Genomic DNA, 16,726 nt, shown 5'->3' with positions numbered 1-16,726 from the left:
ACTGTTGTTATTCTGTCTGCACTGTTTGATGTGACTGTAAGTTAGCTGTAGTTAGCTAGCTGGCAAGCAGGACATAAGAATGTTGCAAGCCAGTACGGCAATGGAACATTTAGAACGAACAACTGGGTCACGTCCATAGATCCAGAACAAAAAGACTGAACGACTGGGTCACGTCCATAGATACAGAACAAAAAGACTGAACGACTGGGTCACGTCCATAGATACAGAACAAAAAGACTGAACGACTGGGTCACGTCCATAGATACAGAACAAAAAGACTGAACGACTGGGTCACGTCCATAGATACAGAACAAAAAGACTGAACAACTGGGTCACGTCCATAGATACAGAACAAAAAGACTGAACGACTGGGTCGCGTCTCTGGCAACCGAACCAATGAACGAAGGACCAGCCGGCTTGGGTAGCAACCCTAGATTTGTTTCGGGACTATATGTTTTGGAAGGATGAAATGGTATGAATAAATTCATAAAAATGAATTTTTTTTATGAAAATATGTCAATCATTATTTGAATATGTTGGTAACCCTTTGTATCAAAGTGATAATGCCCTCAAAGCCTGTGTTTGGAGGATATATTGGCATGGTTTTCCGGCCCTACACTTCATCTCTGGCCTAACAACATTAGTCATTATAGTTTCTGTATATCATGTTGTCGTTTCTGCTTGATAGCGGTCATGAGCAGATGAGCTCCCACAATTTTCAGTATGTTTTTAAAAATAGATAGATTTAGAGTTAGACAAACTTAGATTTTTTGGGATAGCCATATACAGGATGCTACCCTAAACAACAACCTTCACTACCAATTGAAACTCCAAACCAACAACCTGATTTTGGATGGAATTACTTGGAATGCTTCCTACATTCAAAGATTATTATTCCCAAACTATACATCAAATGCTCTGGCAAACAAGCAGAGACCTGAAAACCCCATCCAACCTGGAGCTGAGTGAGTAATGCTTAGTCTGAAGCAATTTTTGTACTTTCAAAAGCCAAGAAGAAAAATACATTACAATTATATATATTACTTAATAAGGACTGAATGCTCAGGCTACCAAGCTTTGCTAGGACAAAGAGATACAGCTACAATTAGCACTGACATGTGAAGCGAGAGGTGTCGAAGCCTTTGAGCCCAACAAATGGCAGGCTACCCCACCCAGATCCAGAGGCCTTGAAGCCCCCTCCTGCTGTTCAAAGACCATCCACTGGCATTTTCTACAAGAAATCTGCCTCCAGAAATAAAATATTTTCCCAAGTGGGTGACACCTACTCCCATTGCCTGCTGCACTGCTGCTTGGATTCCACCTGGCGATCTGTTCACCGTCTGCCCTGGCCTATCTCTCTCCCAGGCTTTCGCTCGCCTCCAGCACACGTGCACTGTTGGTGAGGGACTCTGAACTTACAATGGCTAGCCCCAAGTTGTTATATATATTTTTTTATTGTGCATATTGATATTTGCCTTCTGACTCCTTCATGCTTTGTTAACTGCAAACTTTCTTTACCCAACTGTGGAACAGACGGTTTGTTCCGACACTCTATTGGTTACACAGACTATCAGATTATTACCAATCCCACAAGGTTTGACTCCAAACACCCAGAAAAGGCTTCTCTTGATGTTATCCTCACAAATAATCCTGATATGGTTCAGTCTGGTGTGTTCTGTAATGACCTTAGTGATCACTGTTTTACAGCCTGCGTTCATAATGGCTGCTCAGTGAAACGACCTGTCCTGATTTGTCATAGACACTTGCTAAAAAAAATTAATGAGCAAGCGTTATTTCATGAATTAGCCTCTGTAAAATGTTATAGAATCAGCTTGATCCCCTCTGTCGAAGATGCTTGATATTTTCAGTGGTATTGTTAACAAACACGCCCACATAATGAAAATGAGAATTAAAAACAGGTTCAGCTCCTGGTTTGACCGTGATATTTCAGAGTTACTCCATCTCAAGAATTGCATTTGGCGACAGGCTCAGCACACACATACTCAGGTTGACTGTCTCTCGTTCAGGCAAATGAGAAATAAGTGCACTCTGGCTATACGGAAGGCCAAAGTTAGTTACTTTAAGGAGCAGTTCTCTCTCTGTGGGTCTAACCCCAAGAAGTTCAGGAAAATGATTAAAGACCTGGAGAATAAAACCTCCCCCTCACAGCTGCCAATGTCCCTTAATGTTGATGATGCGGTTGTTACTGACAAGAAGCACATGGCTGAGCTCTTTAATTACCACTTCATTAAGTCAGGATTCCTATTTGACTCAGCCCTGCCTCCTTGCCTGTCCAACATTTCCTCATCTCCCACCCCTTCTAATGCAACTATCCCCGATGCTTCTTCTATTTTTTTTTCTCCTGCCCCACTACAAAGTTTCTCCCTGCAGGCAGTCACTGAGTCCGAGGTGCTAGAGGAGCCCCTGAAACCTGACCCCAGAAAAACATCTGGCTCAGATGGTTTAGACCCTTTCTTCTTTAAGGTTGCTTCCCCTATCATCGCCAAGCCTTTCTCTGACCTTTTTAACCTCGCTCTTCTTTCTGGGGAGTTTCCCATTGCTTGGAAGATAGCCACGGTTCATCCTATATTTTAAAGGGGGAGATCAAGCTGATCCTAACTGTTATAGGCCTATTTATATTTTGCCCTGTTTATCAAAAGTGTTGGAAAAACTTGTAAATAATCAACTGACTGGCTTTCTTGATGTCTATAGTATTTTCTCTGGTATGCAATCTGGTTTCCGCTCAGGTTATGGATGTGTCACTGCAACCTTAAAGGTCCTCAATGATGTCACCATTCTAAGCAATGTTGTGCTGCTTGTTTTGTTGACTTGGACAAAGCTTTTGATACGGTAGACATGTCCATTCTTGTGGGACGGCTAAGGAATATTGGTGTCTCTTTTGGCCTGGTTTGCTAACTACCTCTCTCAAAGAGTGCAGTGTTTGAAGTCAGAAAATCTGCTGTCTCAGCCACAGCCTTTCACCAAGGGAGTACCCCAAGGCTCAACCCTAGGCCCCACGCTCTTCTCAATTTACATCAACAAGATAGCTCAGGCAGTAGGAAGCTCTGTCATCCATTTATATGCAGATGATACAGTCTTATACTCAGCTGGCCCCTCCCTGGATTGTGTGTTAAATGCTCTCCAACAAAGCTTTCTTAGTGTCCAAGAAGCTTTCTCTACCCTTAACCTTGTTCTGAATACCACCAAAACAAAGTTCATGTGGTTTGGTAAGAAGAGTGTCCCTCTCCCCACAGGTGTAATTACTACCTCTGATGGTTTAGAGCTTGAGGTAGTCACCTGATACAAGTACTTGGGAGTATGGCTAGATGGTACACTGTCCTTCTGTCAGCACATATCAAAGCTGCAGGCTAAAGTTAAATCGTTCCTCCTTCACCCCAGCTGCCAAACTAACCCTGATCCAGATGACCATCCTACCCATGCTAGATTACGGAGACGTAATTTATAGATCAGCAGGTAAGGGTGCTCTCGAGCGACTAGATGTTCTTTACCATTCTGCCATCAAATTTGCCACCAATGCTACTTATAGGACATATCACTGTGCTCTATACTCCTCTGTAAACTGAAGTGTACTGTATACCCGTCATCTCTGTATACCCGTCGCAAGACCCACTGGTTGATGCTTATTTATAAAACCCTCTTAGGCCTCACTCCCCCCTATCTGAGATAAACTCAGCAAAAAAGGAAACATCCTCTCACTGTCAACTACGTTTATTTTCAGCAAACTCTTGGTGCTAGGGGGCAGTATTTTCATTTTTGAAAAAAAACTTTTTTTGTCAGGACAAAAAATGGACAAAAATTTTTGTCAGGAAAAGATGCTAGAATATGCATATAATTGACAGCTTTCGATAGAAAACACTCTAATGTTTCCAAAACTGTAAAGATATTGTCTGTGAGTATAACAGAACTGATGTTGCAGGCGAAAGCCTGAGAAAAATCCAATCCGGAAGTGCCCCAGGTTTTGAAAGCGCTGCGTTCCAATGACTCCCTATTTGGCTGTGAATGTACCATCAACGAGCTTACGCTTTCTACGTATTCCCCAAGGTGTCTACAGCATTGTGACATAGTTGTACGCATTTCTGTTGAAGAATAGCCGTAGGCGGCCACATTGCGTAAGTGGTCACATGGTGGCTCCGAGAGAGATTCACGTGTAAAATACAGAGGTAGCCATTACTCCAATCGGTCCTAGTGAAAAACAAATTGTCCTGCCGGATATATTATCGAATAGATATTAGAAAAACACCTTGAGGATGGATTCTAAACAACGTTTGCCATGTTTCTGTCGATTATTATGGAGATAATTTTGGCGTTGTGGTGACCGCAATTTCCGGATGATTTCTCAGCCAAACGTGAAGAACAAACGGAGCTGTTTCACCTACAAAAAATTATATTTTGGGAAAAAATGAACTTTGGCTATCTACGTGGGAGTCTTGTGAGTGAAAACATCCAAAGTTCATCAAAGGTAAATGATTTACTTTGATTGCTTTTCTGATTTCCGTGACAAGGTTGCCTGCTGCTAATCCTCTCTGGTACCAGTGGGACGGTACCGTCCCACCTCGAAAACGGCAGGTGAAATTGCAGGGCGCCAAATTCAAAACTACAGAAATCCCATAATTTAAAATTCCTCAAACATACATGTATTATACAGCTTTTAGAGATAAACTTCTTGTAAATCCAACCACTGTGTCCGATTTCAAAAAGGCTTTACTGTGAAAGCACACCACGTGATTATGTTAGGTCAGCGCCTAGTCACAGAAAGCCATTTTCCAGCCAAGGAGAGGGCTCACAAAAGTCAGAAATAGCAATTAAATTAATCACTAACCTTTGATCAACATCAGATGGCACTCACAGGACTTAATTTTACACAAATGTGTGTTTTGTTCGATAATGTCCCTCAGTTGAAATTGGCGCGTTATGTATAGTAATCATTGTCTCAAACAAACATCTGGTGAAATTTCAGAGAATTACAGAAATACTCATAAACATTGATGAAAAATACAAGTTTTATACATAGGATTAAAGATAAATGCCTTAATCCAGCCGCTGTGTCAGATTTCAAAAAGGCTTTACGGCAAAAGCACACCACACGATTATGTTAGGTCAGCACCTAGCCACAGACAACCATACAGCCATTTTCCAACCAAGGAGAGGTGTCACAAAAGTCAGAAATAGCGTTAAAATGAATCACTTACCTTTGATGACCTTCATCTGGTGGCACTCCCAGGTCTCCATATTAGACAATAAATGTTTGTTTTGTTTGATAATGTCCCTCCTTATGTCCAAAAACCTCAGTTTTGTTGGTGCATTTAGTTCAGTAATCCAAAGGCACAATGCGCGCTCTCAACATCCAGACGAAAAGTCAAAAAAGTACAATAAAAGTTCCTAGAAACATGTCAAACGATGTTTAAAATCAATCCTCAGGTTGTTTTTGTCATAAATAATCAATATTTCAACCGGACAAAACCTTTGTCAATAGAAAAGGAGAAACAAGAAAGGCGCACTCCCGATCAGGCGCTGGACTCATGTCTGGAAATTTCCACTGTCCACTCATTGAAAGTGCTGTATCTCTCTCATTTTTCAGAGTAAAAGCCTGAAGCAATGCCTAAAGACTGGCCACATGTAGAAGAAGCCATAGAGATCGTGAACTGGGTCATAAGTCTTTGTATGGTGGATAGGCTTTTAATGGAAAAACAGCCTTTAAAAAATAATAGTACTTCCTGGTTTTCATCTGCCATATCAGTTCTGTTATACTCAGACATTATTTTAACAGTTTTGGAAACTTTAGGTTTTCTATCCAAATCTACTAATTATATGCGTATCCTAGCTTCTGGGCCTGAGTAGCAGGCAGTTTAATTTGGGCACGCTTTTCATCCAAAATTCCGAATGCTGCCCCCTACCCTAGTGAAGTTAAATAGTAATTGCTATTAACTAAATTACATTATGATTTCTGTCAGGCGAGAGTTCGCTAAATATAACCACTTGTGTTAGGTCACTCTTTCCTCATCGCTAGGACTAATGTAGCCTACATTTTTATGGTTTGGATGAGAATGTTGTCACTACTTCTGTGAATGTCTGAACATGGCATCCCAAAATAAACTGCTTACATTGAGGACATAACATTGTAAAGAATGTTTGTGCAACATGTTTCTGTGAAGAAAGTGTGGCCAGCTCAAACGCTGACAGTTGCATCAATCGTAACTGGATGTTCTAAAGAAGTGTTCTAATCACACCGGTTTGAGTGTACGCTGCGGAGATCACTGTAGAATGATCATACCTGTGTGTTCGTATGTATCAAAGGGTTGTAACTGGAACTTTGAAACGCACACAAGATACAGTAAAAAAAATGTAAGATTGGACTGTGCCTGTATTCTATAGGTTCCCAGAGGTCAGTGGGATGAAACGCACCGTTTCACCCTCTCCCCTCACTCTTTCTCTCCTGGTGTGTTCCTCTCCTCTTTTTTAAAATGGTAATGCTGCGGGAACATGTTAGAGCACCCTGGCCGAGAGTTGACTCTATTCCTAAAAGCTTTCCTTTATGGGCGCTCATGCAGGGTTTCCAAGGCATCGGCCGCCATTTGCCGAGAATCTGGTCTCTGCTAAATCATTTGAGAGATGGCTCCAGCTTTTCACCACAACACCCAGGGTCTATGATTATTGTTATTGCGGTAATGAAGTGAAGGCTGAATGAAAAACATGTGCACGGTGTTGTCCTCTCTGTGCACTCACCCCCATTTAGAAGAATCCAGATAAGCCATGAGTCTTATTCAGCTGATGCCTATGCAGCTTTCTGCTGGTATTGCCTTGACTAATGCCCAAACCATGACGAATGAAGCTGATGCAATTTTCTGTGGAGTAATATAAACCGCTTGAATCCTTGGATGACTCTTCCTTGAGGGTTGCGGATGGACTTTGCCAATAACCAACCATTTTGAGCTCTATCAAGTCTGGTCCCCTGAGCTAATTGGGTGGTGGCTTAAGATTTGCACACAAACAAAAAAAACAGATTGGAGGGAATAACTAATTTGCATGTAAATACACTCACATGTCTTATGCACCCACACACCATCTAAAAAATCCTAAGAGAAGCGAAGAATAATTCCAGCATTACAAGAAAACAATCACAGACTAATGTAGAGGGAGGACAGCTTTTGAGGCTTGTTCTATTTGTGATTCATGCCCATTGAGTGTTTCATTCTCTATTAACCACACACACACACACACAGACAGATGAGGCAATGGCCATTGGCGCTGTTGGCGAGAGTACAGTTGAAACTGCTGGCTGTCTGGACCATGCACTGTCAGTGACCCTAATTGATATCCTGTAGACTTTTTCTTCAGATAACACTGGTCTGAATTCCCAGACCTTTCCAGGCCTCAGATCTTGGGAAAAATGCTCTGAGTAAACATTTCACCCTGTGGTTGTTTTCACTGGGTAGTGAGTGAGTGTGTGTGCCGGAATCCTGCTGGTGGTGCGTGCGTCAATTGATTGCCCTGTGTGGACTTCGTGTGTACGCATGCGTGTATGTGTGTATGCCGTCTTGGATTCTACCAAATATCTTGAGTAACAAGCAAATGCAATGCGTTTAAAGACCAGGCCCTGAAATATTCCTCCACTCCATGAACTGTTTAAAAGGCAGCCAAACACTTCAAAATATATCCACTTTGCATGTCAGCCCCAGGTTGGCAGCTCTCTGAAATGATCTCCTCTTGTCCTAACCCTCTCATTACCCTCTTAAAAACCTCTTCAGCACGAGAGCCTTGCGTGTATCACTAATTTCAGCCATTTTTCAATAATTCATGCGAAGGGTTAAGCAGCACTACTGCCGAATATTAATTTCTATGTATTTATTTTCCGTTGGGGCAGTCCATGGGGACGCAGGCTGGTTTGTCATGGAAGGGGCTCTACGTGACGGCTGATTTGTGCCACATATGCTGTTAAACCTCTGCCTGCTCTCCCATGGCGACGCGGCTCGTGCGACGGTGTGTCACCACTACTGTATTTAAACACCACTCCCCTGCGGGCTTCCCGCACGGCACCATGCCTGAGCTTTTCCCCCCTTCCCTCTCCATCTCTCTCTTTTTTATATTCAACAGTCATTACGGGTGCATAAATAAGTAATGCAGGATCAATCAGAAAGAACTTGGCCTGGAGGGAAGCTCAGGGACTGTATAATGGTGTTCTTTGAATAAGGGGCCTTTGTTTTTTGGGGGCCTCATCAGAAAAGGGCCCCGCTTGTCCCACAATGGATCGGGCTCTTAATTGAACGCCTCCTAATGCAAATTGGTCATAATTTATGGATGGTTTGTGAAGGGACTGACAGAAATCCTTTTCTACTGTAAATTGTGCTCGCAGTCTGACTCCAGAATTCAAGAGGCTGTGTTTATCTGACTCATTCACTGCTGCTCTCTGTCGCTCCCTCAGCGACTGTTTTCTTCTCTCCGACTTACTCCTCCAGCCCTTTTCTCTTTATCTCTCTCTTGTTTCCTTTCTCTTCTCCCTCTATCCTCACCTTGGCAGCTGCCCGTTCCCAGCCTCTAAAGTGCTAATTGACTTTTCATTGGTGTGCGCTGTAATTGAGTTTTAATCACCGTTTTACATTATGTTTTGATAATCAAAGCAGCCATGTCAGCCAAGAGAAGGGGCTCTTCACCACGCTGTCATTCACAGAATTTGATGCTTAAAGCACATTGACGTTTGATTGCATGTTCAACATTAGCACCTGGTTCTTAAGCGAGCCAAAACACCTGCAGACACTGTTTTTACAGGACCAGCTGAAATAATAGGATCCAGCTGAATCCACCAAGAACTGATTGATATTTATCTGAGATAGGGATAACTTTGTAACAGTCATTGGTTCTTGCTCATGGTTCTTATACCAGTGTGGGCTAGGCAATGAAAGCTTCATATAAGCTAATTCGATTCAAAATTAGAACAAGTTAAATTGCAACCACCAAGGGAAGGGAACAACCATCAACAACAACAACAAAAATGTGTGGACTCTCTGATACAGAAGAACATTGTCCTACATATAGAGTGGTTTTCAGCGCCCGTGGGATACATTTGGATAGAGCGAAAGACGAGACCAACTTGTAGAGTCAAAAGATTCTGCCTCCGAACAGTCAACTGGCATGTACAGTGCCTTGCGAAAGTATTCGGCCCCCTTGAACTTTGCGACCTTTTGCCACATTTCAGGCTTCAAACATAAAGATATAAAACTGTATTTTTTTGTGAAGAATCAACAACAAGTGGGACACAATCATGAAGTGGAACGACATTTATTGGATATTTCAAACTTTTTTAACAAATCAAAAACTGAAAAATTGGGCGTGCAAAATTATTCAGCCCCCTTAAGTTAATACTTTGTAGCGCCACCTTTTGCTGCGATTACAGCTGTAAGTCGCTTGGGGTATGTCTCTATCAGTTTTGCACATCGAGAGACTGACATTTTTTCCCATTCCTCCTTGCAAAACAGCTCGAGCTCAGTGAGGTTGGATGGAGAGCATTTGTGAACAGCAGTTTTCAGTTCTTTCCACAGATTCTCGATTGGATTCAGGTCTGGACTTTGACTTGGCCATTCTAACACCTGGATATGTTTATTTTTGAACCATTCCATTGTAGATTTTGCTTTATGTTTTGGATCATTGTCTTGTTGGAAGACAAATCTCCGTCCCAGTCTCAGGTCTTTTGCAGACTCCATCAGGTTTTCTTCCAGAATGGTCCTGTATTTGGCTCCATCCATCTTCCCATCAATTTTAACCATCTTCCCTGTCCCTGCTGAAGAAAAGCAGGCCCAAACCATGATGCTGCCACCACCATGTTTGACAGTGGGGATGGTGTGTTCAGAGTGATGAGCTGTGTTGCTTTTATGCCAAACATAACGTTTGGTTTCATAATAACATAATTTTGGTTTCATCTGACCAGAGCACCTTCTTCCACATGTTTGGTGTGTCTCCCAGGTGGCTTGTGGCAAACTTTAAACAACACTTTTTATGGATATCTTTAAGAAATGGCTTTCTTCTTGCCACTCTTCCATAAAGGCCAGATTTGTGCAATATACGACTGATTGTTGTCCTATGGACAGAGTCTCCCACCTCAGCTGTAGATCTCTGCAGTTCATCCAGAGTGATCATGGGCCTCTTGGCTGCATCTCTGATCAGTCTTCTCCTCGTATGAGCTGAAAGTTTAGAGGGACGGCCAGGTCTTGGTAGATTTGCAGTGGTCTGATACTCCTTCCATTTCAATATTATCGCTTGCACAGTGCTCCTTGGGATGTTTAAAGCTTGGGAAATCTTTTTGTATCCAAATCCGGCTTTAAACTTCTTCACAACAGTATCTCGGACCTGCCTGGTGTGTTCCTTGTTCTTCATGATGCTCTCTGCGCTTTTAACGGACCTCTGAGACTATCACAGTGCAGGTGCATTTATACGGAGACTTGATTACACACAGGTGGATTGTATTTATCATCATTAGTCATTTAGGTCAACATCGGATCATTCAGAGATCCTCACTGAACTTCTGGAGAGAGTTTGCTGCACTGAAAGTAAAGGGGCTGAATAATTTTGCACGCCCAATTTTTCAGTTTTTGATTTGTTAAAAAAGTTTGAAATATCCAATAAATGTCGTTTCACTTTATGATTGTGTCCCACTTGTTGTTGATTCTTCACAAAAAAATACAGTTTTATATCTTTTATGTTTGAAGCCTGAAATGTGGCAAAAGGTTGCAAAGTTCAAGGGGGCCGAATTATTTCGCAAGGCACTGTAGATGCATGTGTGCCTGGCTAGAATGGAAAATGGGTTCAATCCCTCGACATCTCCCACCTTTGAAACCTGAACTCTACAGTCTCTTCTCAGATTATACTGCAAGCACCACAGGAGGCACGGATTAGGATGCATGAGCCTCTCTCTCTGTCTCTCTCCTTCTCTCCCCCTCTCTTGTTCTGTCCCTTTCTCCCTCCCTGTTGGCTGAAAGATTGAGTGAGGTTTAGCAGGTCTGCAGCCATTGGGCCCTCTCTTTTTAGCATGTCCATGACACTCTCCAAACAAATTGTAACACTGAGATGAAACGCGAGCTGGCAGCCTGTGTGTAACCCATCCAACTCCTCAGAGCTTCGACCCTTTTTTTCTTCCTTATGAAACTCTTTCAGATTCTCCCTGTGACATTTAGTTTCGAATATTAAAGCATTGTTTTCAGAGTGTGTGAATTGCTGCACTCCCTCTGTTGGGAGGGTTGGGAACATACTCCTGAGTCATTGCCTTGACAGGCTTCAAAGTTTGTAAAAAAAAAAAGGTTGTCCCCACCCAAGCATTAACCATCATGACAGCTAAATTGCCCCAGATCATTGCTATGAGTCAGTCAGTCTTTTCACCTCTGCTAAGGAATGGTCCATTTTTCAATCTTTTTGGTGCCTGTTTGATTAATTTGGTGGGAATTTAGAGAGAGGCAATTATTATTTCAAGTAATTTTTTGCATTGCTTAATTATTTAAAGAGCACCCCAAGCCACTCTTTTGATACTGTATCACTAGACATTACTCAGGAAAAGTAGAGCTATTTCAAAGCAATGTCAAGGACAGAACCAGGAAATGAACGCAAATAGCCTACATATCCATGGACTGTGTGGTATTTTGTCATGTATCCTCCGTGACATTGCGAGTTTGGCTAGTTCATTCGCTGCATGTCAGCCCTTCGTGTTCCCCATCCATTAACGATGCTCCCTTTATCTTTGTCTCTGCCCTTCTGACGGTATGAAACCAGCCCGGTAACGAGGCCTGCCATTTAAAAGGCTGCTGCCGGCTGCATTCTTCAAGTGTCGCCTCTCATTACAAACCACTCTGATATTTGTTTCTTCTCTCCTCCTACCTTCTTCCATGGTCTGTTTTAAGCACAGTCTGGTCTGCAGGACACCTTATCAGAACCTCCACTTTTAAGTTCAATGCAACAGGACATGTTTTGGTAAGGAGAGAATATTGTACATCAGAAAGGGAAGGACTTATAAAAGTGCTACTGCTGTCCATTTTTACATTCTTTCCCCTTTTCCCATTTTTTTTTTTTTGGCTAAATCTATCTTTTTTCCACACAATTGCACAGATTGTAATCTCATTCTGGTAAAAAGCCTAACTTGAAATGAAGCCATACATCAGAGTAAACAGCGGAACGGAGAGGGAGAAAGGGAACGCTGAAAGAGCGAGGCGGAGGGAAAGGCGGGGATGGGGAGCATGAATTGCCGAGGGAAAGGTAAATAAACACTGACATCAATCAGTTCACAGAAGTCAATCTAACTCGCCGCCATCCCTGTTTTCCTCACAAGGATGTGACATTTAAGAGAGCGATGTCCTGTTTTTTAAGGCCTAATTAAACATTCCATGTTGTACCAAGAGACAGAGGCACCTAGCCTGCAAGTCCTTCCCCTGTAGTTGTCCATTTCCCCTACAAAAGCATTCGGACAACTTCCTGAAAGTACTAACCTCAACTGGCATTCCCTGAATGGCATTAGAAGGGCGATTCTGGTGCCCTCTAGCTGTTTGTGTGTGAAGACCCTTAGCGTGTTTGGCAGTGCCCTCCCGTGTACCCCATTGTGGTCAGTCTATTTTCCAGCAGCGTCAAGCAGTAGTAACTATGGTGACTGTGCTCTGAACAGCTAGAGGTTTCAGAGCCTCCAGGGAGTACCACTGAGCGATCTGAATCTGGGCGCCTAGCAGCCCTTGTTACCTTGCAAGGATGTTTTTAAAGGGTTATAGAGATGTAAGAAAAAGCATCTACTGACGTCAATAGAAAATAAATTTTCATCTCATATTTGCTAGTCTGGACAAAGAACACTATCTGCATATTTGCTAGTCCAGAACACTGTCTGCACTGACAAAAGTGCACAATACAGGGAAAATTAGCGGTGTGGTAACACGTTAATTCTTCTGTGCTATGCTAATCGTCTGCCTGTGTTGTCAGAAGTGAGAGTGTATACATATCTAACCTGCTCACTTCCCAAGCGACACTATAATTATACATACAATGAGATTACCAATAGGTTAAACAAAATGAACATTTCAGATGCTCTACTCTCTCCCAACTGTCCTTATATCCCTTAGGCATGAATTTTGCAATCACACAGGAGGGATATGGGAAGCTTTAGCCTGAGAGGTCACTCACGCAGGGTTTGAATTCTTGGCCCGCAACAAAGCCATATTCCCTGTCCTCAGGGCTTGATTCAAAATGCTCTGCTTTGGTTATATGGAACAAATAGGTGCCCTCCCTGTGACTGCATGTGCTGTTTTCTGCCTCGACTAGCACCTGTCTGCTTATCAGTGGGGCAGGCAGGTATTGAGCTTCTGCAGATGACAGAATTGCCGGGTTCCATCTCTGAGCCTTGAACAAAAGAATGAGACTGGTAGGGAGGTTGAAAAGATGGATGTCACACAGAGGCTGAAAGTAGGACAGCTCTCAGAAGGACAGCGGAGTGACAGCGCCAGGGCAGGGATGATACCAAATGCCAGACGGTTCTTTCTTAATTCGTGGGGAATACTGACCTGAGCACACGTGCACAGACATGTTTATTCATCGGTCTCCTGCGCTCTGGGGTGTTGCGTCTGCCATGTTTTTTTGTTTTGATAAAGAATTAGTAGAAGTGTTTCTGATGTGGTGCACCTTGAGTAAAAATCTCATCCCTCAAATTCAGCTGTGCATCCACTTCAAATACAACCTTTCCTCTTGATGGGGCGGCAGGGTAGCCTAGTGGTTAGAGTGTTGGACTAGTAACCGAAAGGTTGCAAGTTCAAATCCCCGAGCTGACAAGGTCTGTCGTTCTCCCTGAACAGGCACTGTTCTTAGGCCGTCATTGAAAATAAGAATTTGTTCTTAACTGACTTGCCTAGTTAAATAAAGGTCAAATTAAAATAATTAGCAGATCCTGAAATCATTGTTTTCATATCTAGAACTGTGGATGAACTCATATATAGCGTTTCTGTCTGTTCAGGTCTCTGGACAGTCTCTAGTGATCAATTCCTCAGCCCATCTGTTGGCCAAGCTTACTCACAGGGCAGCGCAGTTGGGAGACGGACCCTCACGGCAGGAGTCTTCATTAAACCAATCCCTCCCTCCACCTCATCCTCCCACACTCCCCGGGCCTGGCCAAAGTTAATGAGAAGATGTGAGCCCCTTGAAACCCTCCCCCTCATCCCCAGCCCCTTATCACCGCCACTGCTTTTCTCTCTTGACTGCTTGACTCATGGCTGTAAGGGTAGTGACTGGTTAGCCACCTCCCAGCCTTCTTTAGTTTCACCTCGTTCCTGCTGTTTACTCTGAAGGAGTGGTAAGGAGTGGTAACTGGCTGCAGGGGGTTGTATGGGGAGAGAGAGCAGTGTGGATCAGTTGTTTTCACCTAGAGAAATGGATTTGCAGTGATGGATTGCAACAGTTGAGCCCTACAGGACGCTGCCTGTAGCTGAATCATAGCTTTAAACAAATTACGTGGGCATAGCGGAACCGTTGTGCTCCGTGCCCAAACTCAAGACCTGGCTCGTCGAGTGCACTGCAAGGGCATGCATGCCAATTACCCCTGCTGACTTGCCAAGAACAATGAAAGAGAGAGAGAAAAAAATAGAGGTATTTTCTCACTTGCTGAGACAAACACATTTCTAAAGCACCACTTCTATTCACTACATGAGTCAAAAGAAACAGTCACGCAATGTAATGACGTTTCAAATGACCATGTTTTTTCATGGTAGGTTATGGACTGCATCCATAGGCTTTGTTTCTTTCACATGTGGCTTGGCCTAACTGCATAAGGCTGGCAGTGTATGGTCTGTGTTATCTGGGATTCTTGGGATGTCACTACCCCCCCATTTGAAGTGAAAATGGTTTAGGGTAGGGGTTACAGTTAGGATTTAGGGTAAGGACATCCCAAATATCCAAGATGGTACTGACCAGCAGTTTACCCTCAGAGTTGGAGATGAGACTTTCCTCTTTTGTGGCTGGTAGGGTTTTCCTTACCTCACTCTGGATAGCAGGATTCACTGTAGTGTGTGATCACACCACATTACCCTCTATCTGCCGCTGAGTATTTGGATCAGGATTCACTTGCAATTGTGGCAGTCTATTTGGGGAGGGTGACATTTCTGTGTATAGTGTGGTGGTGGTTAAAAGTGGCAGAGTTATTGGCCGATGTTGGGGGGGGATGTTCCTTACAGTCTGAGTGGTACTAAGGGATGAATAGGTCTCTATTACAATGACCCCTCATCACAACCCCTGGGCGGTGTAGGCCTGTCTTCATATAGATTGTAGGGACTGCCATAGGAATACATAGAGAGCACAGGATCTGAGTAATCATTTGTTGTTTGTATTGTCTCATCTTTTACTGGACCCAGAAAAATGCATACACTCTGTCTTAAGGGAGGTTGAGTGGCAGTAAATAACAACGGTATACTCCTTTCATTGCCCCGGCAACCCCTCCCCAACCCGAGCAGGGAGGTTGAGTGGCAGTACATAACAAGGGTAAACTCCTTTGATAGCCCCGGCAACCCCTCCACAACCCGAGCAGGGAGGTTGAGTGGCAGTACATAACAAGGGTAAACTCCTTTGATAGCCCCGGCAACCCCTCCCCAACCCGAGCAGGGAGGTTGAGGCAGGGCTGCACGACCCGAGCCCTTGCTTTTGGGTCTGGCGTGAATTAAGACGAATGGAGCCATCCGACTGTCAGATGATGAATTGCAGTCTGCGGGAGAGCCTCTCCTTTATGTAAAAGAGGTGCTCGCAGACATGACACTTTCATCAATCAGACGGGGCCCACTGTAATTTCATTACAACGGCAGAAAAAGGAGCCAGTGTGCCGATGCAGCAGACAGACTCATTGACAGACCACTGTTTCCCTTTTGCTGTTTAGGGACTTAACCCTCTCTGGGACTATGGCTGTGACTGGGGATGAGACACTTTCAGTGTCTCAGTAAGGTTATACATTGTTGCAAAGTTAAAATGTCCACCCACAATTCAGTTGTATTGCTCCTACAGCAGTATCGCAGTCTCAATTAAAGTGACACTTGGGTCTCACATTCACACCTTCCACAAAGCCCAGTACAGCTCCCTGACAGTGGCCCCCCATGCTTAGTCAACCCTTCACAGGCTCCGGAGATGAGTTTGGCACAGAGCGCTGCCCCAAATGGAATTCCTGTGCGTTCCGGATGCGTTACATTGGGACTATATTGAAATGGCAGCAGAGGAGGTGGAACGAGCCGTGAGTGAACAGCGGAACAAGGCTAGTGTAATCTCCAGGTGAGGGAGCACAAAATGTAGAGAGAGCGAGTGTGATTCCTCCCACCTAGTTTTTCTCTCCCTCTACCACGCTTTCCAATTTCCTCTTTTTATACTGTTTCTCTCTACGTGGGGTCATTCAGTCGCGGCGGCGCTCACAGCTGGGGATGCGGAGCACTCCAGCTGTTTTGGCAGATAAGCCGCTGCCTGCCCGCCTGGCTTCCTGCCGCTCGTCAGTCGAACGGGACTCGCACTGTCACCGTTATTCATGCGGGACGGGCAGGTATCTACTGCGATGGGACCCCCGTCGCCAACCATCGCCTAATCCCCTGTCCCAGAGAGAGATGGCGAGAGTCCAAATCAACAGAACAGCTCCTTCTGCTACACAGATAGTGACGGTAATGGAAATAATGAACTGAAAATAGAAAGTCCACATGGCTGAAGATCCTATGCATCACAGCGATGGTATGTT

At 43.8% G+C, this 16,726-nt stretch overlaps 2 protein-coding genes across 10 annotated transcripts in view; one reads left to right on the top strand and one right to left on the bottom strand.

The window, feature by feature from the left end:
• Window positions 1–16,572, bottom strand: part of LOC139385358 (soluble guanylate cyclase gcy-31-like) — a 203,466-nt gene extending 186,894 nt beyond the window's left edge. The window contains exon 1 of the mRNA XM_071130460.1: window positions 16,414–16,572. Within this exon, the coding sequence (XP_070986561.1) occupies window positions 16,414–16,572 (159 nt within the window). The remainder of the gene's footprint in view (window positions 1–16,413) is intronic.
• The window catches only part of LOC139392297 (semaphorin-6D-like), a 157,488-nt gene that overhangs the window by 48,126 nt on the left and 92,636 nt on the right, over window positions 1–16,726 (top strand). The gene's annotated exons all lie outside the window — the stretch shown is intronic.

This window comes from Oncorhynchus clarkii, chromosome 3 (assembly GCF_045791955.1).
Source record: "Oncorhynchus clarkii lewisi isolate Uvic-CL-2024 chromosome 3, UVic_Ocla_1.0, whole genome shotgun sequence".
NCBI classification, from domain to species: Eukaryota; Metazoa; Chordata; class Actinopteri; order Salmoniformes; family Salmonidae; genus Oncorhynchus; species Oncorhynchus clarkii.
Note: the sequence above shows the minus strand (reverse complement) of the source record. Positions and strands in the feature narration are given on the sequence as shown.